This window comes from Notamacropus eugenii, chromosome 3 (assembly GCF_028372415.1).
Source record: "Notamacropus eugenii isolate mMacEug1 chromosome 3, mMacEug1.pri_v2, whole genome shotgun sequence".
In the NCBI taxonomy this organism is placed as follows: Eukaryota; Metazoa; Chordata; class Mammalia; order Diprotodontia; family Macropodidae; genus Notamacropus; species Notamacropus eugenii.
Genome location: NC_092874.1, coordinates 424,929,418 through 424,953,104, shown reverse-complemented (window position 1 = coordinate 424,953,104; position 23,687 = coordinate 424,929,418). Strand labels below are relative to the sequence as shown.

Below are 23,687 nucleotides of genomic sequence, written 5' to 3'. Positions count from 1 at the left end.
GTACAGTGGGAAAAGTGTTAGAAAAGCAGTAACTAGAAGGTCTGAGTTCAAATCCTTGCCTTGATACTTATTCCTCACTGTGAACTAGAGTAATATACTTCATCTCAGGGCTGCAGTCTCCTCATTCATAATATGGCCAGGTTTGACTAGATGACCTTTAGAGTGTCTTCCATTAAATCTATAATCCTATGAATGATCAAGTCTTACTTTTTCATAGGAAAAGTGACAATTTAGAGCATTTAGAAGCATTCCAGTGCCTAAACATTCTATAAGCCCTCATTAAAAATGGTTGCTGTATTCCTGTAGCATACCATAGAGAATTATGGACTCCTAGACCTTAAACCAGTGGTTCTAAACATTTTTGTGTTCCATGGTCACCTTTAGCAGCCTGGTGATGCCTAGGGACTCCTCAGAATGTTTTTAAATGAATAAAATACAATAAATGGAATTTAAAAAACAAAGATTAGTGGAAAGAAGATCATTTTTCTTTTTTTCCTATCTATATTCACAAATCCCCAGATTATTCATGGTACAGTAGAATGGGAAGGTAGGAAGAGAAAATAATTTTTTGGTCAAAAAAAATTTAATTTAATTTTTACAAAAGAAAGAAAAGTTCCATGTACACCATAACATTCATCACAGTACCTTTTGTAGTGGCAGAGAACTGGAAACAAAGCAAATGGCCAAACAAATTATGGTACATAAAGACAATGGAATATTACTGTGCTACAAGAAATGACAAATATGTAGAATATAGAGAAAAATAGGAAGATTTCTACGAATTGAAACAAAGTGAAAGGAACAGAACCAGGAAATGATATAAACAATAAAAGAAATAGAAAAAAATCAAAATGGAATATCCTGTAATTATAATGACCAAGCTTGGCTCCAGAGACAAAACAGGAGAAGGTACCTGGGCACGGAACACTATAGACTGTCAGGACTTGGTTGATGTGCTACTTAGTATTGCTGAACTGCTTTTTTTCTCTTTCTATTTTCCTCTTTGTTATAAGGAATGATTCTTTTCGTGGGGGAAGAGGAGGGATATATTGGAAAATTAAGATGATGAAAAATACATAAAAAAATTTTTAAAGGAGAAAATGCTACCTCTTCCTATGCTCCATCTATACAAGTATTGCCAGATTTCTTTTGGCTTCTGACATCACGTACCTGACCTCTGAAGAAACAGAGAAGTAATTATGATGTTATATATACATTCATATACGTGTGTGTATACACACACATACACACACACACACACACACACACCTCTTCCACAGTAGTAAAAGAAGAAATTAGAAATTAAATATCAGAATCTTGAAAGTTTGTTGACCTGCCCCTATCCCACCACCCCAGCCAGTGATTAGGGAAGCATGTGGCTTCTGAGATTCATACACATGGAACTCTGGGATCCCAAACTATATTCTTTCTATTCATGATGAATGATGGATAGATAAATAGTAAAGTGGAGAGATTTGTTTTTTCAGGGAGGATTCTGGGCTACTAAAAACGAGCTACATTTTCTAAGTATTAAAATAGCCCATAGAAGCAGATACAATCCACAAATTTCTCCACCAACACCAACATAAAGACATAAAAATGCCTTTTCTCCCCCTTTCACAAACGCCCTTTGGCTGCCCTTTTTATGACTTCTTTTCTACTTTCCACTGATTTCATAAGCAATAACAGTCCATAATACATTGTACTGGTCAAGTCACAAAGAATCACAGTATTTGATCATAATAAAAACGTATAATAATACAAAATGGAAGGTCCTCTAGAGATTATAAAGTCAAACCCTCTCACTATAGAGAAAACTGAGACCAACATTGGGGACACTAATTAACCAGAGTATGTCTGGAGGTAGTCCCACAGCAGGATGTTGAGATGTCTGGAATGGACCTTACCAAAGGGCAGTTAAAAAAATTGAGGATGTTCAACCTGGAGAAGAAAAGATTAATAGGTAAGATGTGTGTATGTGTGTGTGTGTGTGTGTGTGTATGTACACACACACACAACCATAATAACAAGGTTGTCTGCAAAAATGAGGAAGAATAAATAGACATTCTCTGTTGCTCCGGTGTATAAAATTAAGACCAAATGGGTGGGAGTTATTGGGGGTTGATTTTTGGCTCAATGTAAGACAAAAACCCAAACGGAGAAAGTTCAACTAAAAGCAAAGACTGTCTGAAGAAACAGTGATTCCATCACTGGAATCATTCGAGGAAAGGCAGTAGGGCCATTTATTATGGTGGGGGTTGAATATACTGATTCTCACCTTCAGTAGCCCCATTCTCAACAATTCTCCTCATCACCCCACCCCCTCTAACATTTTCATATATCTTCTACTTTAAGAGGATGGTTCTCTTTGGAGCTACAGACTAAGTCATAATGGACTATAATCCTGTTCAGTTCTATTCCCCCATCAGCTTTGCTGCCTATCTTGGTGGACAGTACCACCTTTCCCCCCTCTATCTTCCCTACCTCAGAACCTGTGATTTCATCAGTTCATGAAACTTCTACCATGGAAACTCCCTCCACTCATAGACATAGGAAACTTCTCTATAACTTAAGAGTTCTGAAGAATTGTCTGGGACACCAAGAGGTCATTGAATGATTTGCCCATGGTCACACAAGCAGTAAATGTCAGATGTAGGCCTTGGATCCATATTTTTCTGACCCCAAGGCTAGTTTTCTATCCATTATTCCACGCTGCCTTCCAGACAATAACAACCCTTCAGTGAAGGAATATCTCACAGAGAGACAAACTGTTATCTAAAAGACCTATAAAGGTACCCACAGAGAGAACCATAAGAGGGCAATAGGAGGAAGCAGTTGAGGAAAAGTTAATAAGCCTTGGGTTGTATTCTGGCACATGCCCGAGTTGGAGTTCCTAAAAATGTCGGGGGCTGTCCACCAACTCCAGACTCAGTCACTTCTCTCACCCTCAGAACGTTCACTACAATCTCTGACTCATTTCAAAAATAAATTCCCAAGTTCCTACCCCTTGCTTTAAAATTTTTTCCAAATAGAGATTATTTGTCAGTTTTTTTTTTTTTGGTTGTTAATGTAGGAGAATGTTAGGGTGGGGCTTGGTTGGGGGATGGGGATGGAGAAGAGGATGTCTCCAAACCCTGTCATTGTGGATGTTCAGAAGAGCAGGGAATATATATATCATACTTTCCATGACCTTCCGGGCCCTGGGGGGAACAACAGGAAAGAGGAATCTACAGAAGCTGTGAGGGGTCTAGCTGGCTTCTTAGTCAAAAGGGTGAAAAATAGGTACTGTGTCTTGTGAGTTGTGTCTCTTGAGTGAGACACTAAGGGCTATGAGGACCCGTCCTGGAAAGATCCGGGTCTAGGCTAGAAGATGGGAGGAGGATGCAGGGAAGCCTTAGATTGAACGGCTAACTGAGATGGTTTTTAGCTCAGTAATCTGGGGACAGTGCCACTCTAAACAGGCCCGGGGCTCATGGAGTACCCAGGAGGCTGGCAGACAGGGAGAGGAGGACAGGGAGAGAACTTTCTGATTCCAAAAAGTGAGTCAGGATGTAAGCTGTACGTACACGGGCTTTGTCAATGAGTGTTTTTAATTATGGCCTGTGAAGTCATCGATGATTTTTCCCAAGAAATATGTTAGTCAGGGGAAACATGGGGCAAGGGCAATGGAGGCACAGGTTCCAATCTCTTTTGCCTGGTACAGGTACAAAGAGCAAGACAAGGGCCTAGGCAGTCCCTGTGGGGACCCCTGTGCTGGGGCTGCCTGCCTATAGAGGAGAGAAAACAAACTGGGACATTAGGTTAAGGGGTTAGGGTCAGGATTTTCTTTGGGTCACAGGGACTCAGGGCGCATGCGTGTGTGAGCAAGAAAGTGAGAGAGCGAGAGCTTGAACATTATGAATAGGTCCTCAGAAAAAGAAAAACAGACAAGCCTGTGGCCTGGCTGGCCACAGCGGATGGTGAAGCCATATTCCAGGCTGGGCCTGCCAGACTCACTCTCTGCTCCAGGGGAAGCAAGCAGTTTTGAAAGGATGGCTGTGGTTAAATACCACTTGCCAGAAACTTTTAGTCCAGACTCCAGACAGTCTGTACAATCCGAGGCAAAACAAAATCTCCTGAAATATTGATGTCTCCAGTTTCTCACAGTCTCTCCCTTCTTCTCTACCTTAATCCAGCACCAGATTCTGCCTGTTCCTTCTTTCTGAAAGATACTCTAGAACAGCAAGATGGGATGGCCTGATGGTAGTCAGGTACCTTACAACTCAGGAAGCAAACACACACTCCCATCCTCCCTCCAAAAGGCTTTTATTTGCCTGGAGTGTAGAGGTGGGTAAGAAGACGCTATCAAAATACCCTCCAAGTAATGTAGGTGGGTGAGGGACACAGGGTAGTGGTGAGGGTGGGACGTGGAGTTGTCTGGCTTGTCCAACAGTTTTCTGTCTGGACCTGTATCTTCAACAGATGCTATCTGTATGGCACTTTTTAGCTTGAACATATACAATCTTCACATGGATCATCATACTAGATCCCAGCCATCTCTGTTAGCTTGTCTCTCCTGGGAAGGACCTGAGCCTCTGTATCCTTGGGGCAACTCATTCAACTTCTTAATCCAACTCCTTAGCTTTTCATAGGAGGAAAGTGATGCTTAGAAAGCAACTTCACACAGATAGTTAAGACAATCTGAATCTGAGAATCTGAAGCCAGTTCTCCTAATTCTACAACCAATACTGCTTCCTCTATGTCCTATGAAAGAGACAATCTAGACCATCTCATACCTGATGTGTGTGTGCCCTCTAAACTATTTGTCTCCTCCCACTCTCCATTCCAACCAAGTGAACTTTGCTTCCACAGGAAGACCTCTGATAATGGGGAGCTCACTACCCATGTTCACCTCTCAACAGGTCTTATTCTAGAGATGTTTTTCTTTTCGGGAGTCAGACTCCACCATCTTGTAACTTTCACCCACTGGTCCTATTCTGCCTTCTGGGGCTAAGGAGAAGTGCCTCATCTCACTTCAGGAGTTCTTAAATCCCCAAAGGAGGCTGCTACCATGCCACGCTTGCACCTTAGCTGTTCTTGGCTAAACATTCTCCATGCCTTTTAAATCCTTGCTTTTGTGGCAGGGTTTCAGGTTCCCTCCCAATCCTAGTTACTCTCCTCTGGACAAGCTTGTTATTAACTGCCTTTACCAGATGAGGAAGATAAGACAAGGAGAAGCTGAGCAGTGTGCCCAAAGTCACAGGATTAATTAATGAAGGGGGAAAGAAAGAAGTAGAATGTAGGGGGTCCTGGCCCCTAATCCCTATCTATACCACACCGCCTCCTCTTATGCAAGGATGCAATCACTCCAGAAATGGGGAAGGAGCTGGTCTCTTCCATGGCTATGTGAAGGCTCCTAACTTTCCTGTAGGGACCAGGACAGGAAAAGGCTCTATTCTGTTGGGAAATCTGATTTTTCCCCCCTTGCAATTTAAAAAGGAAGGGGGCCCCTTCTGGAAATGTTGGTTTGAGGCCCAGAATTTATATTCATACCTCTAATTAGGTTTATTCTTGGCTCTGGAACATTGGGGTAGGGGGAGACACTGCCCTCAAGTCCCCTGCAGTGAGGTAGATTCTGAACAGTGCCAAGGGGAGGAGAGTGAAAAACAGAAACAAATAGTAAGAGTGGGTCTGGCAGTGGGCAGGGAAGGGAATTTTGAGAGTGACTTCAAATAAAGCTACTTGGTCCTTAGAGAGACGGAGAGACAGAATAGAGAGAAAACTGGTCTTGGGAGTCAAGAGACCTACCCAGTGCCCATCAGTGTGACATCTGACAAATTACCGAATCTCTGATCTTAGTTTTTTCATCTATAAAAACCTGGAAGCTGGACTAGATTACCTCTACTGTCCCATTCTGGTCTAACATTCCATGACTTAATCCTTTCTTCTATATGCATCTTATACTTTTCATAAGTGTTTTTTGATCTGTTTTATCATTTAATAAAGAAGCTACAAGGTCCTGAAGGTCTTTGAGCCTAATGACCTAGGTCCTATTCCTGGCTCGCCTAATTTGTTGTTAACCTTTCTGAGACTCAGTTCTCTGAACTACAATATGGGGGGGCAGGAATAATAACTATACCACAAAAGGTTGTCAGGATCAGATGTTTGCATTTGTTGAGGAAATGAATGATAGGAAAAGATGATGGTCTGGTTACATGTCAGGGTTGAGGGGTAACAGAGAGAGAGCTTCCCTAATACTGTCAAGATGTCAAGAGAACGTAAGGAACGTCATCAGCATGCTGAAACTCTGTTGAATTTATGCCACGACATGGATAAAAGTCACATTGATGGATCATGATTTACAAAAGAAACTTCTAAATCAATGAGATCACAAATCCATTTGAGTCCTTCACACATTAAGTGTTCCTTGAATGAAAGGTTTTATCTATAGTGTCTCTGTATTGCTAGAGTCCAATATAATGCCTTGAAATTGGAGGCACTTTATTGAATTTTGTCCAGTAGACCCAGATTTCAGTGAGATAAGGGAAAAACTGGGGAAGAAGGGAGAAGAAGGGAGATGAGATGAGAAGAAGTCCCCATATATCCCTTGAAAGAGTTTAGAAAACCCACTAAATCTAAGGGTTCAGCACCTGGTGAACCCTAAGATGCTCCAAGGAGATGGACAATGCTATTTATTTAATTATTAGATGATAATGGAAAGAAAACTGCTGCTTCTGCACTAAGAGGGAAGGAGACAGGAAGGCTTCCAAGAGGAATTAGGAACGCAACTTATATTTGGAAGAAAAAAACAGTCTTTTCTGGTTATGTGTAGCAAGAAAAGTGGCTCCTAACAGACTCTCCAAACATTAGGGCATTTAAGTTTTTGGAGTGCCAGCCAATCTGAAATGAAGAAGTTGAAAGTAACAGAGCCAGGTTAGCAGTGGGAAATCTTTGGGTTCGTGATTACTGTTTCCAGCAAAAGTTTAGGGTCCTCCTTTGTTTCTCTGACTTGAGGCTGGGGGTCAGAGGGGGACAAGGACCTCTTTTCTTTGTGACCAGGCAAGCAGAGCCAACTCTTGGTCATTTCTTCTAATGTAGGGAAGAGGAGGCCATCCAAAAATAATCACCCAAGTCCAGTCTGTCATCCCTGACTTCTAGATTACAACAATGTGTCATGTGGAATCTATCTGCCTCTTCTCACACCAAATCTATCTTGCATGCTTGGTAATGAGATGGTAAAACGGATTGAGTTATTGAACCTAGAGTCAGGAAGACCTGAGTTCAAATCCTGCCTCAGACATCTACTAGCTCTATGATCCCTGGTCAAGTTAACCTCTCAGCCTCAGTTTTTCTCATCTGAGGGTAGGGTTATTGGGAGGATTGAAAGGGATAAAGTGCTTTGTGAACTTAAGGCTCTAAAAAGGCTGGCTATTTTTTTCTTTTATTTTTTGGAGGGGGAAGGCAAGGCAGTTGGGGGTAAGTGATTTGCCCAAAGTCACACAGCCAGTAAGTAGCTATTCTTATTACTGTTCTGCTGCCATCAGGTTGACTTTCTTAAAAACACCACTGTGACCATGCTGCTTTCCTTCCCAAGAATTTGTAATTGGTCTTCATTGTCCACGGTATCCAGCTCCTGTTCTCCTAGGTGGTCCTCCTCCACCATCCTCCCTGTTCTGCTTTGCCCTTCTCCTCCTCACACATGCAGGGCTTTAGGGAAGACAGAGCACCTCTCCCCACCCTCATCTCCCTTCACTTTCTTCCTCCACTTGTCTTAATTTCCCTCAAGGTTTTCTCCAGGGAAATGGAGAAGCCTCCAAGCCCTGCTCATTTCCCCCTTTTGTGGAAAAAAGCTCACAGGCTGGTGGGCTGGCAGAGTCCTACCTGCTGCAACCAGCCTGAAGGATCTGATGCTCCCGACCAGAGGCCAGGACTGAACAGCCCCTTTGAAAAGAGGTGACTGTGCTGCCTGGGCTGGGGATCAAGAGATATGCCTTCTAGTCCTGATTTTTTCACACAAACACATTGTGATCTTGTCTACCTCTCCTGGTCTTAGTTTCCTCATCTCTACACTAATGGTCTCTCTGATTCCTTCCAGCTCTCACATCCCTAGAAGGTATGATTATATGAATCATACTCACTTGTACCCTAACTCAAATTACTTTGAATGTTTTTGGTCAAGACTATTCAAAGCTTTTTTTAAAAAAAAAATGAATAAGAAAACCATATTGTAATTTAAAAAAAAAAGGAGGGGGCATTTTGTTAACACCATTTAAAAACAAAACCAAACAAACTCTTGAGATTTTTCTCTGCATTGAAGCAGGTCCCATGTACCAAATCAAGATGAGCCATCCATATTGCAGGGAATCTCTCCCAAGTTATGGCTTCAATGCACCCTAAGTAATCCACATTTAAAGGAAGGTGGAAGGAGGAAGAGAGGAAAAAGAGGAGAAAAAAAAAACCACATGAGTTTGATACTCATTGGATTAATTCACTTCTAACATCAACACAAACACAAATCCAAGGGTCAATGACCTTGATTGTAGCTGTACCCTCATTCTCTCTTGGCACCCAGTTCCTACAGATTAATCAAGTCTACTTTAACTGCAGGTATAATAGGTGACAGACTCTATGCTGTTAACATTAGGGGACTTGGGAAAGCCTTTAGCCCCCACCCCCCAAAATCTACCCTGTTTCCTGAAGCATGCCTAAAGTTTCACCCCTGGAATTTTATTGCTTTTAACTTATATTTTGACTTCCCATTAAAAAGTAAATACCCTAGGGCTGAATAATACTTAAAGCTAACACCAGTCATTTATACTGCAGGATAAGTTTCTTGAGAACAGGTTTTGTTAGAGAGAACAGGGAGATACCATCAGGGCACTGGGTACTGGGGGTTAACTGGTAGCTAAAAAGGCACTAACCGGGTTCCAAAGATAAACTTTGCCTACTTTACACTTTGCTGAGGGCCAGTTGGACCTGCAGAGGGAGATAAGGTTTGTCCCTCTATCCTGGCTCTATAGCAGTGGTGATCTTGGAGAATTTAAAATTGAGGGGAGTGTGTGTGTGTGTGTGTGTGTGTGTGTGTGTGTGTGTGTGTGTGTAGAATACAAAACTATCAACAATGACTGTTTCAAAGCAAGAAACTATTTTTAGATTCTTACTTATTTCCATATTCAGCATTCCACATGTCAGCTGCTGCCTCCTGAGGCAGGCAAGTTGGTAGTGAAATGTGGTTAGCAATTATGGAAAGAAGATTTTAATCAGATTTGTGTTAGGCTCTGATACGTCATACTCTTTCCTACAATCTCCAAGGACTGCATCCATATTCCCGAGGGTACCACCTTAACAACATACCTGGGAGTTCACTGCCCCACCTCCCCATAGGTCATTATTAACGAGTGTGAGTAAAGAAGGAAATACCAGAAATGCCTTTATAACTGGATAATTATATTATATGTCCAGAGAGGCAGGGATACAGGCAAGATCAGCACCAGCCTTCCTAGAGATTATACTAACAGTGACCCTATGTGCTGTGCCCAGCCCCCAAAATATCTCCCAAACTAAAGGCTGAAATTCCAACATCAATGATTCATTTCCTTGTGTTGTCTGGTCCCTTCACAAATACTTGTGCAAAGTTTTGTGAAAAATCGAGTCTTTTTAAGTCTCTTGGACATCATGAATGGGCAAGCTGAATCTAATTAAAGTGGAATTACTTCAAAAGGGGGCAATGGAAGAGCCTTTTCCCAGAACATGACTTATTTCTCCATCAAGGAAGGGCCAAAGGGGAACAGACACCCCAGCACGTCTCAGCAATGCTAGGACTGTCTGCCTCCCTCTAACAAAAACCATTTTGATGGACAGTCGGTCCTTCCACTGCCCAGGGAGCTTTTAAGGCACCATCCTGGAAGGCCCAGGGGAACTGTGGGTGTGGCAGCAGTTTAGCTAAACACAAAGAATGATTCTTAAAGGGAGATCCAGTTGTGAGGAGAGGAAAGTCCAGAAACCCAAACCACATCTTCCCACTGATTTCTTTCACAGCTGTGGAGTCACTTTGGTTAAAATAGACCAGAGAACTAAAAATGGCCATTTAAAAATGGAGCTTACTGCTTCTGGCCCCAGGCTGGTTGAGGAATGTCACACAACAAGTGACAGGAAGTCAAGTGATGGCAGGTGGCTACCTCTTCCAAATACCTGCTTACTGGCCCTTGGAGAATACATTGCTATTGCAGAAAAATAAGTCAAGGACAACGTATGGGAGCTTCCCAGACTCTAGCTTAAGAGAGTTGGTAACCATTATCCCCCTCCCCATGATTTTAAGACAAGGGAGATGAAAAGTAGATTACCCTTCTAGAAAAAAGTTGGGAACCCTTGATATAATTAAATATAATACCTTGGTATGAAATAAAGCTGGCCTTGGCTTGGCATTATTATGCCAGCCAGGACAGAGATGTCTGTAATAGCCCCCCAAAAACCTCTGGTTGTCTCTGCTGTAGACATGCCCCCTCCCTTTTCTGGAATCTTCTATGCTTAGAACCTGCCAAACTAGAAACTTCCATGATATATGCAACCTCACTAACTGGCAGCCTCCTTGCCTGTGACATCAGAACTAAGAAACCAATCAGACATGCCTAAGCAAGACTCCGCCCCTACCTACAAAACCCTTGGCTCCAGAACTCATTGATAATGCTGGCGGCCTATTGGGTGTGGAATGAGATTCAGAGGCTCTCATTGAACTAAGAGGAATGATTAGAACTTGGCACAATCTGGGGGCCGGTTCTGGAGGGCAACATTTCTCAGGATCATTGACCCCCTTCATTCTCCTGTGATAGCCCTATGTTCATTGCAGGAACTCTTCAGCTGACTGAGTCATAATTCTTATCTTTATCTTTCTGGTGACTATGAGCTCACTACATCCTCTTCTCTTGTCTCCCTCTGGCTACCCCTGGGTATCTCAAGTTAAGTCTTCCACCTTCCCTTGTATGAGTGAGAATTCACTAAGGACTTTCCCATCTTCTGTTAGGTTTGTGGTTTTCATGAGGATCTAAGGAAATAATAAATACTACCACACCTACCATATATTTTATTCTCATTTTGATGAAATTCCATTTAACTATAGCTCTACTAACCAGAACCACACAAACACACATACACCTTTCTGTATATGTGTATACATAAACACAATTTTCTTCCTTACTTTAAGGAGAAAGCCAAATAGAAAGAAAAAAATAGCTGATGACAGAGTTTTAGTAAGTTTCTTCCCTTTAAATACACACCCATAAACCAACTGTTCCTCCCAGGGGATGGAAGTCCTAAGGTTAGAAGTCTTTTGGCCAAATTGTCCATTGTCTCTATCTCCCATCTATAATTCTAGCCAATGAGAATTTACCATCTGACTATGATCCTTATGTCATCAAGATTTGCAATGAACAAAGAAAATTTCAATAATGAAACCACCATAGATGTGTCTCAAGGTTTACCAAATGCATTCCTCACAACAATCTTCATAATGTAGGTAGCGCAAGTCTGTTTCCCCATTTTATAGATTACACTAAGGAAGCTTAAATGATTTACCTAATAACCCAGACTAAGAAGTATTGAACTACGTCTCTTGATTCCTTGTCCAGCCCTCTTCTCTGTATCTCTCTCTCTCTCTCTCTCTCTCTCTCTCTCTCTCTCTCTCTCTCTCTCTCTCTCTCTCTGTATGTCTTACGGTGAGTCTTCTCCAGATGGGCATTCAAAGGTTCCCTAGTAATTGGATCTTCCATCTAATGGAATCAAACTGCCACTGCCCAGAGTGAATCTAGGAAGCAAAAATTTGCTAATTAAAGTACAAGAGTGGCTAGAGGCATTTTAAAAAGATTTTCAAAAACGGTGTTTTTTTTTAATGACATTTCTTCTGCACCCTCTGCTAATTACTTCCCATGTCCAAGCATTAGTAACTCAAAAGAAACCATTCATAAAAAGCTTCCATAGCTGGACAGCTGAAGGTCAGCATTTTCATTATCTAATTGATTGTGGAGACTCCTGGGATGGGAGGTCCATGTTCCAACTCTGAGCACAGGGAAGCTTCACCAGGAATATGGACCGGTTTCTCTTTGTTACCACCTGGCAGTGATGGGGAGGGGACACTAAGGGTGTCTGGGAAGGTTGGTAACCTCAGACATCAACAGGGGTGGACACACAGACTCCCTCAAAAAAAGGAAAGCTAGTCCACTACCTAAAAGTGAGCAAGCTATCTAGAAGATGCTTCATAAAATGTCTGCTGAACAAATGAATGATATACTCTTCGAGGTGCTTTCACATATATTGTGGGATCCTTCTATCAGTCTTGTTGGTTAGGTATGCTGGGCATTGTTATTACCAATCATGTAGCTCCTTAGGCTGCTACACTGTCGACAAAAGATGCAGGGGATTTAGTGAACTTCAGGCTCGGCAAATCATGACATGGCAGCTACTACCACCAAAATACAAAAACATCAACCCTAATGCCATCTTAGGCTGCCTTCCAGTGAGGCACAGGGTCCAGGAGAAGGAGGTGATAGTTTTATTGTGCTCTAACCCCAGTCGGATTGTATTTGGAATGCTATGTCTGATCTGGGCATCACCCTTTAGGGAGAGACATGGAAAAGAATAAATAATGTTTATAAGAAACCAATTATAACAGTAAGGGGCCTTGAGATGACACATTAGTTGGACAAATAGGGTATCTTTACTGAAGGGAAGATTTGGGGGCATATAGCAGTCTTTGAAGTATTGAAGTATTTGAAGGGCCACCTTGATAATGAAACTGGTTTTACATGGCTCAGAAGGCAGAAGTAGTAGCAAGGAAGATTTAGGCTATTATAAGGAAAAATCTTCTAATAATTTGTTTTCCCCAAAGGGAACAGGCTTCCTTGGGGAGGAAGCAGTTTCCCCTCACTGGTAGACTTGAAGAAAAGACTAGAAGACTACTTATTGGGAATGGAGAAGGGATTCTTGTCCAAAATCCAGATGAGATAGCTTCTAAGAACATTTTTCACTCTTAGATTCTAAAATCTGTCCAGACTGGAGCACTGAGAAAGGGCTTTGTGAAGGACATGGGGTTGGAAGAAGGGATAAGATCTAGAAAGATGGGAGGAGTAAGGACGTTAAGGGAACACAGTAAGCAGAGATACAGAAGTGAAAATGGCAAACAATCATTAAGATGCAGAGGGAAGAAAGCATTTTGACTGGTGGAAGTGCGGTCACGTGGGGGAAGCATATAGTGAGAGATAAGATTGGGACAAGATTGTATTTTTCTTTTGGTCTTGAGAGTTCCTAAAACTTTACAAAATTTATTTTCTGTAATCACAGTTGCTGCTGGTCTTCCAGACCTATCAGGGAGATGCATTAGATATTTGAACTGCTCTCCATAGCAAAGGCTCCAAAACTGTCTGGAAGCACAAACACTACCCTCTCCTCATGTGAATATATCTTCTGTTATTTTTTTACATTTAAAAATAAATATAAAAGCAGAGTGTCACCACCAGAAGGAGTGTAGTGCAACCCTTAAAAATGTGTCCACTTGGCTAAACAAATTGTGAAACATGAGTGGAATGACATATTTCTGTAAGAAATGAGAATGAACTTGATGAATGCAGAGAAGTATGGGAAGATTTATGTGAACTGATGCGCAGTGAAATAAGCAAAGCCAAAAAACCACAATGGACAACAACTGCAACAATGCAAATAGAAAGAACAACCACTACAAAACAATCACAACTGCATATTATGAAATTAGAAAAAACAAGCCTGACCTCAAACAAGAGATGAGTTATGAGAAAACACCTCTCTACTACTTTGCAGAGGTGGGAGGTTCACAGGTATGGAACATTGCATATATTTTAGATAATTTTCCTAAATATTGTTCAGTTATGTTAATTTGTTTCTATCCTTTCTCTTTTTATTTTCTTTAAAAATATACAGATTTTTGTTAACTGGGATGGCTCTCTGGAAGAGGGGAGAGGGGAAATTTTAGGTAATGGAAAAACAAAAAGACATCAGTAAAATTTTATTTGAAAAAATTTTTTAAATTTTATTTTAAAAAATGTATTTACATAGACAGGTTTAAGACAAATTCAGACTTTCAGGTTTGAACTGCAGGTTATCATTGTCATCATTATTAATTTCTCTCCTTATAAGTTTTCTGTTGAAGAATTTTTTATATGTAGTATATATATTAATTAATGTAATTTTTATATATATATATGTATATATATTAATTTAGAGCTAGAAAGGGTCTTAGAATATACTCCTAACTGTAAGTATACCAGAGCTGTCCTGGATCGTCTTTAGGATTTGAACCCAGGTCCTCTAAAACTCCAAATCTACCACTCTTTAACCTCTACTACCTAATTTGCTTTTGTCTTCTCTGTTGAGTAGAAAGATCTTCAGACTAAAAAGGGTAACAAAAATTATAGTAATAGCTAGCACTTACATTGGGTTAGCATTTTCTATATAGTATCTCATTTGCTCCTTACAAAGACCGTGGAATTATTCCAGGTGAGAGAAATTAAAGTCACTTGCCCAGGATGAATAAGATATTAAGTGTCTGATGCAGGATTTGAATTCAGGTCACCTGGATTCCAAGTCCAGCTCTCTATCCATGAAGATACCTAGCTTCCCCTAAAACAAACATGGTCAAGAGCGAATTAAGTAGGAAATGACAGCAAGACAGCACCTTCAACTCTAGATGAGTTTGAGTCTTCTGACAAATTATGTTTGTCACTCCAAACCCAATAATGGAAGGACTTACAGATGTAATTGATGAACCAATTCTGGTAATTTTGGAATTGCAGAAGTATGAAGGTCCTTAGAGGCCATCTTACTTCCCCTCACCCCAGCGAGCACAGTAACTTCTATAACAATCTCAATGGGTCCAGAGGATCACAGATTTAGGGCAGGGGATTTTAGAGGATATCTAGTGTGGATCAGTTGAAACCTCATTTTACAGATGAAGAAACAGGCATAGAGAGGTTAAGTGATTTGCCCCAAGTCACATAAGTAGAAAATGACAGAGCTAGAATTCAAAGTCAAGTCTTCTGATCTCAAATCCAGCACCCTTTCCAGTGTACCACACCACCTCAAATGGACCTCAGGTGGTCCTGTTAAGAACAGGGGAGGTTCAAAAGGACAAGTTACAGGCAAATATAATTATTTAAAAAGAAAATAGAATTTAAAAACTAGATGGATAAATTTGATCCCTGGGGAAAAATAAATTAGAGATTACTGAATGAGTGGTTTGACAAAGCTTAGAAAACAAAGCAGTGAGTACTAGGAACCAGAATGGGTTCACCAAGAACAAGTAATGCCAGACCAATCTCTTTTCCTTTTTTTTTTTTGGCAGGGGCCCTAATTCCTGTAAATCAGACTGATGTTGCAGAACATGCTTGGATTTCATAAAGTATTTAACAAAAACGTTCAGAATAGAGGTAAGGTGTCATGGAGGAAACTGCATTAGACTTGGAGGTAATAGGTTTGTGCTAAAATTCTGGCTTTGATACTCTTTTTGTGACCTTGAACAAATCAACTAATTTGAGCTTCTGTTTTCTCATCTGTAAAATGGGGATGAATACACTTATGCCATCTGCCTTACTGGTTATCATGGAGAAAAGTTTATAAACCTTAAAATGCCATATGAATGGGAACTATTAAAGGCAATATGATGTAGTGGAAAGGTAACTGGGTACGTATTCAGAAGTCCTGGGTCTGAATCCCATCACAGACATCTACAAGCTGGGAAACCAAAGACAAGGTGCGATAAATCAAACAAATTTTAAAGTGCTATAAGCTTTGCTCTGTAAACCCTAAAGCTGGATATAAAATGAGATATTATTATGTAAACATGAGGAATGATGCTAGTTATTATTAATAATGTCTCTTTGTGGGTTGGATGACAGTAGAGTTAGGAGAATTCAAAGCTGGTTGATGACCATCAAGGTTCCAATTTCTAATTCTAGGATTCCATGATTCTATAAGGCAAGTTAGTCTTTGAAGAACATTTTATTAGAATGATGTGTATATGGTCTGTAAAGGCTTGAAAGAAGCATTGAGGGAGAAAGGGCACACCTGCCTAGCTAGTAAGAGCCCCCAAATCTGCTCAAGCCACCCAGAGTGTCACAGATAAAACCACATCACACTCATCTCTAGGGAAAAGAGGCTTGACTTTCCCCCATTAATAAACAACAAAGGATAGACATAGTTTGATCTTCCAGATGGGAATTATATAATCCTAGCATTTTAGAACTAGAAGGGGCCTGAGGTCATCTGGTCCAACTCTCACATTTTATAAAGAAAAGTGAGGTCTAAATTGGTGATATTACTTGTTCAAGGTCATAAAGCCAATGAAAGGCAGGTCCCAAATCCCGCTTCAGGTTTCCTGACTCCCAGAGTTCATTGCTTCTCTAATCTCCCTCATTATAACACAATTTCCTACTAAAACAGGTGAATCCAATACACCTTCCCTTTACACACCAGGCAGTATGGGTCAGGTTGAGAAAAATAAGGGTGGCAGGAAGCATCCAAAACCTAAAAAATGAGTTTTGAAGAATTGGGAGGATAATCTTGAATCTCAAAGTCAAAAGGACCTCAGAAGTTATATATCTATTTCAACCTATGCCTGAATATGAATCCTTTCTACACCAGTGGTGTTAAACTCAAATAGGAACAGGGGTCATGAAACTATACATGAGAATCCCTACATACTGACTTAGAAAACCACACATTAGCATTATTTATGTTTTATTACATTTTAATTTATTTCATTAAATAATTCCCAATTTCATTTTAATCTGGTTCAGGCTGCATTGGGGAGAGTTGTGGTACTTGCTGCCCTACTGTGTTTGATACCTCTGCTCTACAGCATTATTAACAAGGTATTATCCAGCCATCACTTGAAAGATCTGAAATGAGAGGAAGCCTGCTACCTCCTAAGCACCCCATTCCACTTTTGGTTAGTGCTGGTTACTGGGGGAAAGTTTCTTTACGTTGATCTGAAATCTGCCACTCTTCACCTTCTACTCGTTATTCCTACGAAAAGAACACGTCTCAGTCTGTTTACAGAAAACAGCCTTTCAAATATGTGAAGGCAGCTATCACATCTCCCATTAAGTATTCTTTTCTTTAGGCTAAACCGTATCCATTTTGTTCAACTTGCTTTGATAATCTTTTACATTTAAAATCTTTAGGTGATTCTCTGATCTAATGCCTGTCACTCTCCTCTGGATATTCTCCACCTTTTTAATTTCCTTCCTAAAATGGGGCAATTGGAACTGACCCCAGATGTGTGCTGGCCAGTGCAGAGAACAGAATACAATCTCTTTCGTACGAGATATTACTGTCAACAACAAAACCACCGAGCCGGCTCCATGGATTCAAGGCTACCTGTGTACAAAATGTGATACCTGAGGTGAAGAGGACGCAGAGAAAAGGAGAGGCAACACCGCCATGTTTGGAGAGAAAAGGAGGCTTTCCTCATGGTAGAAATATGAATTTGCCATTGGAGAAATAAGTTTGATGGCAAAGAACCAGGCCTGACCATATCCTTTTAGCAGCTTCCAAAGACAAAGAGCTCCCATCTCCTCATATGAATATGCAAATCTCTAACCTTGATCCTCACTTGGTCATTAGTCACTTCTCTTTCTCCATCACTATCAGATTCTGGCCCCATCAACACAAAGAATGTTCTCTGAGAGTGATAACAAGGCAAGAGTTGCTACAGGTACATGATTAAAATCATGCAGAGCCCAGCACCACTCCTCATTATCTTCCTAGGCTATTTCACATTTTTTATTAAGTGAATAAAAAATTTAATTAGAAAAAATGTTCACAGTTAAATTACAGCTCTGGAAGGCATATGGAGGATAAAAATGATGGTTTATGCTTCTAAGTATACTCCTCCCCTCAAATGGCACCAGAAAGCAAAGGAAGGGACGCATCTGTCACTCCTTCCTATCCATATATGTTATATTTCCTCCAATGTACCTCCAATCAAGGGTTTTTCTAAAAGGGACAAGGAATATGTAATATATTTATTGGAAATTTTTCTATCAGGTTAGCAGGGCATATTTTTATGATGCCAGGCAACTGGGAAAAGTTCCAAAATGTCCTATACTATCTTGCAAACGGAATCTATTTTTAGAGTATCTGCAAAGCAAGACACTTAATATTGTACCCTAGAAACATAGAAAGGACTTTGGAGGGTCATGTACTTAATTCAATTTAGTTCAAGATTACGTAGAGACCACAGAGCTAGGTGCTAGAGGTGGAGGGTAGGGAAAGAGAAAATAAAAGTCATAACTGCTTCATGGTTTATAATCTAGTACAGGGTTCCTTAAACTGGGGCCTGGGGACTTTATTTTTTATGTTTTTGATAACTGTATTTCAATATAATTGGTTTCCTTTGTAGTCCCCTTTATATTTTATTTTATGCATTTATAAACATTATTCTGAGGATTCCACAGGCGTTACCTGCCTAATGGGTCTACAACATATAACATTATACTGTTCCTCTATCATCTTTTTTCTACTACTCCTTGCTCTTCCTATTCATTTTATCCCCCTACCAGGGGCAGCTAGGTGGTGCAGTGGATAGAGCACCAGTGCAGGAGTCAGGAGGACCTGAGTTCAAATCTCACCTCAGGCACTTGATACTCACTAGCTGTATAACCTTGGACAAGTCACTTAACCCCAATTGCCTCATCCTAGATCATTTCCAGTCATCCTGATGAATATCTGGTCACTGGATTCAGATGAATCTGGAGGAGAAGTGAGGCTGGTGACCTGCACAGTCCTCCTTCACTCAAAAACAAAGTCAAGTGAAAGTCATGTGATTATTTCTCTGGTGGCATGGTCTTCTTTGGCAACGAAGGATGAACACACATCCTTCTGCCCCTTCCTGCTTTGGATGATGGGATGGGGTGAGAAGACAGGGTAGGAAATAGTAGATAAAGAGAGACAGTTTTTTTAGATATTGCTGCTAACACTATAAATTGGTGCAATCAAGCGATTCATAACAAAAGCTATAAAACTTTTCATGTCCTTTGATTCTGCTTTGGGGAATGAAACTCAAAAAGTAACCCAAAAGGGAAAAAAAAATAGTAATTTGTACCAAGTTGTTCATAGCAGTGCTATTTATAATAGAAAAAAAAAATTGGAAACAACCCAAATTGCTAACAATAGGGTAGTGCGAAGCAAACTCTGGAATGAAATTACATACTAGGGCAGGGGTTCTTAACCATTTTTGTGTTTATGGGCCCCTCTGGTAGTCTGGTAAAGTCTAATGGATCCCTTCTCAGAATGTTTCCAAATGCACAAAATAAGATACAGTGGGTTACAAAGGAAGCCAATTAATATTGATATACAATTATTAAAATTTTATTTAAAACAACCTGCAAACCCGAGGCAATAAAGCTGTTGAAAATTACAAATGTATTGAATATATGAATACATAGAAAGCTGCAAATGAAATATCAAGTTAAAAGAGCAAGACACAAGATAGTACATGCACACTGGTAATAGATTTATAAAAATATGTACATTTAAAAAGATCAAAAGAGAAGTTTTTTGGTTCAACTTCTTCGTGTAGCTATTCTAAGTCCCAGGTCCACTCATGCCAATGGTTCTGTCTTGTCTCTCTCTGCCTCTATTTTCCATCTTTGTCAATTTTAGCGTCAGCATCTGTTTCAGTCCTGCTTCCCTGATCTACACTGAGCTTCAGCCCTGGAATGGAAGCAGCCTTCAGTGGTAGTCTGACCTGAAGGAAGGAGGGGAGAAAATCCAAAGATAACTGTCTTTGGGGGAGAGTCTGAGGCAGAACTGGCAAAAGGTTTACTCACATCTTCAAAGGACTAGAAGCTGATACCAAAACAAGTACAAGGAACATGCTTTGGAGCTATGGAAAGTGCAGTGAATGATGTTATCTAGGCTTGCATTGATTACTCTAAGGACCTCCTTCTGGAGAGTGCTATTGTAAAATGAGATCTGAGTGACCGAAGGGGCAATTCTCAGTGGATTTAGAAGATACTTCAAGTAGTGCTGCTCCTTACTAGTACCAGCCAGAGTAAGCGTTCTTAATCTGAAGTTCATTACTTGATTTGGGAGGGGGGTGTGTGTCCTGTGAACTTGAAAAAACATTATATCTTTATTTTCACTAACTTCCAACTGAAATTTAGCCTTTCCTTTGATTAATTAAAAACATTATTCTGAAAAGGGTCCCCCGACTTTAGACTGACAAAAGTGTTCCCCCAAATAAGACAGCAACTTTAGAGGGAATTGATCCAAATGCCCCAGAGACGGTCCAAGCCATAAAACACATCCAAGTTATTATACTCAGTTATGGGTGCCTTCAAACCAGCGGGTTGCTTGGTGAAGAAACAGTGAGGTCTCCCATCCTAGAAGTTACTTCAGTAGTAACTATATGTTCATTGTCAGGGATGCCAGGGCTGGGGGAATGAGGGGGAAAGGTTGGGATTCATGCTTATGTAGAGGAACGAATGGCCATTCCAATTCTAGAATTTTATGAATATTCCTAGACCACAAATAGTCTTCTCCATCAAATTTCTTACAGCTCCACAATTCCATCCATCTACAGTGTCTCTAAGTAGTTCTTGCCAGCAGCAAAATTGAGCAGCAGGCAACCTGTATTTTGCAATTTCTCAACTCTACAGGCAACGCAATTTCCATAACACTCTTTAATTTTCCACTTCTTGGTAGACCATTTCAGTTCACTGACTTGCAATACCATATTTTAAAAATATACATACAGCAGCCCAGAGGTTTTAGTTTCTTCTCACTGAGTCTTCAATCTGTTACACGACTTTGAATTTCCACTTTCTCAAAACAAAATGAAAACCTCATTGCTCCTTAATTTTTCCTCCTACCTATCTGTCCTCTGCCTCTATTGTTTAACTCTGGGCCACTGGGCAGGAGCAGGCAACTGTGTCAAGTCAAGCATGAAGATCTGAAGCCTCCACGCCAAGCTGCCCCCAAGCAGAAAAAACAAAAGTTTATTAGCATGATGGAACTACAGAGCTCACGTCTGACACTGTGAATCCCTATCTGGTGCACACTGACATACATAGAAAGAAAAAAAAGTGACCCACTGGAAGGAGGAAATAGTGAGTATCTCTTCCTGGGTATAAAAAAGGCACAAGGGAGTAGGATATTAATGGAAAGCAGAAAAGAATTCAAAAGACCAGAGTTCAGAAGTCACGGTTCTAGCTTTGTGAACTTCAAAACTAAGTCGCCCCAGTTTCCTCATCCGTAAAAAAGAAAAGCCCGGCCTGGATGATCCTGAAAGGCTTAAAGGCCAATTTAGTGGGAAAAGCACTGGATCTGGAGTCACAACGATGTGGTTTGGAATTCCAGCTCTCCTACAGATCACTACCTGTGCTACTGTAGGAAGTGCTTCCCTTTTCTGCACCTCAATCTCATCATTTCAATGAAGGGGGTTAGCCTAGAATTATTCCAGCTCTGACAACCGGATTCTATGAAGAGATGATTAATGTTGGCAGATAAATCCCTCCTGGGCACTAATTTTAGCCCATTTCAGGGGAAGACTATTCATTTGTGCTAACAAGGGGGAGGACTCAATCATTCCAGATATTCCAGTTTACAAATGATTCTCCCTTTCTTTACAAGCACCAAGCTTACCATTCCCACATGCATTTGGTATCTCTAAAGTAGTCAAAGCATGGTAACTGCATTCTATTTATTCGAGATGCTGAATCAGAGTGTATACCTAGAAAGGGAATTTGGAGATCATATCTGATCCCTTCATTGTAGAGAAAAGCAAGGTCCAGTCTATGTGAAGTAGCCAAGGTCAGTTAACGGTATATTGAGAATTGAGAATCCAGCTCTTCTGACTTCAGGCCTATCCTTCCACCACATTAATTAAGAAAAATAAAAGCTTTGTAGCCTATATTCTTGTATACCTACAACATTCCATGTGATAAAAAAATCAGTGAGGATGAAGCTACTACATCACTGCTCTGCTAGTGAATGCTGGCTGGGAAGTGGAAGGGAGCTGGGTGAGTCTGTGGGGGTTATAAAGAAGGTTTGGGCAAAGCACCAAAGAGGGAATAGCTGAGGTCCCATCGATCAAATCACAGCTGGGTAGCTGAATATTTAGAGCAGTTTTGAATTCTGGGGATAACCCCAGACACCTAGTCTTTCCAGAAAGCCACAAGAGTATAGCCTCATATTCATTGCAGCTAAAGGTTTTTGCTGCATTTTATTTAACCTTCTCCCCTTCCCAAAGGGGATGTTTTATCAGCCTTAAGACTAAAACAAAAACAGGTGACCTCATGATTTATTCATCTAGAAAAGGATAGGAATGGAGGATCTCTGAGCCCTTTACAGCTCTATCTATGGTTCAAAGTATAAGCCTCTCACTGAAACACAAAACTATACAGCAAAAAACAATGTTTTTGGATTTAGAGTTGAGAGGTGAGTTTGAACCCTGCTTTGATGCTTATCGTGGGTCCATAGGCAAGTCACTTGGCCTTGCTATGCCTTGTTTGGTCCATCATCTTTAAAATGAGGATGATAAAACTTGCATTTCCTACCTCACAGGGTTAGTCTGAATCCACTTTGTAAATCTTGAAGCCCTCTAGAAATGTGAACTATGAAGTATGTAATAATCATATAATAACTATTTGAGCAAAATCATCTACCATGGCTATCTGTTGGGCCTCAGAGAGCAAATTAAAACACCAGTGATTTTAGGACAAAGTCAATAAACTAGCACAATGGAAAGACACTCTAAATACAGCAAACAGCAGCAAAAGCACAGCTATATTCAATAAAACAGAAAAGACAACAACTTCTGCAACAACATTGTGTGACAACCACCATCAGCTTCAAGGAGGACAAAGATCATTGCAACCCAATTTAAAACAAAAGGGAAAAAATCCCTCACCAAAACCATACCCCAGGAGGTTAGTAAAAAAAAAAAGAAATACCTGTAATCAACAACATTTAAGTCCTTTAAACTAAAATGGAGAGAGTAGAATGGTGTCATCACAAAATGAGGTTTCTTATTACAAATGCAGAATGTAGAAAAATAGTACCACTTGGGTTGCCATCCATCATCACAAAATACCAACCACAAACGCAGGATAACTCTGCCCACAGCAGCAACCAGAGGGGCTTCTTAGGTGTTCTGTGAATGCCTAACACTAGGAAACTCCCCAGTTTGGAGCAGTGCCATTGATCAGACAGATAACACACTGCTGGATGGCAGTAGGCCATATTTCCATCCATAAACTCCATCAGTTTTCTCTGATAGCAACTCTGGCTCATCAGGTTGGAGTTGGCCAAACAAATAGCTCTCCAAGTCCATATCAATTAATTTCTAAAGAGATGTGATGGGTTTTAGGTTCATTAGATTTGTTTTTTAGGACCAACTCTAAATTATATTTAAGAAGCCAAATGTCCACCCGTGTTCCATTAAGTCATTTTCTTTTCCATTCAAAATCATTCTCTCCCCAGAATCTGTGACTACACTGGGTCACAGTTTCAATGAACAAAATTGAAGGTTATTTTTCTTTTTCTGGGGTGATTTCCAGGCTTGATTAGGAGGAGAGAAATAAATTATAAAATGTCTAAATTGGGAAGGAGCCTTGGAGATGATTTCATCCATCCTCATATACACATATAGACATACCCCTCAGTTTTCTGTCCTTCCCTTA

The 23,687-nt window shown here is 40.5% G+C and overlaps 1 protein-coding gene across 10 annotated transcripts in view; it reads right to left on the bottom strand.

The window, feature by feature from the left end:
- Window positions 1-23,687, bottom strand: part of IQSEC1 (IQ motif and Sec7 domain ArfGEF 1) — a 778,715-nt gene that overhangs the window by 75,955 nt on the left and 679,073 nt on the right. The window contains exon 1 of one of the 10 annotated variants that reach the window (XM_072598260.1): window positions 10,370-10,578. The exons of the other annotated variants lie outside the window; for them this stretch is intronic. Coding sequence (XP_072454361.1) covers window positions 10,370-10,476 — 107 coding nt within the window. The 5' untranslated portion in view covers window positions 10,477-10,578. Of the gene's footprint in view, window positions 1-10,369; window positions 10,579-23,687 lie in introns of those variants that run through there. 10 annotated transcript variants of the gene reach the window in all.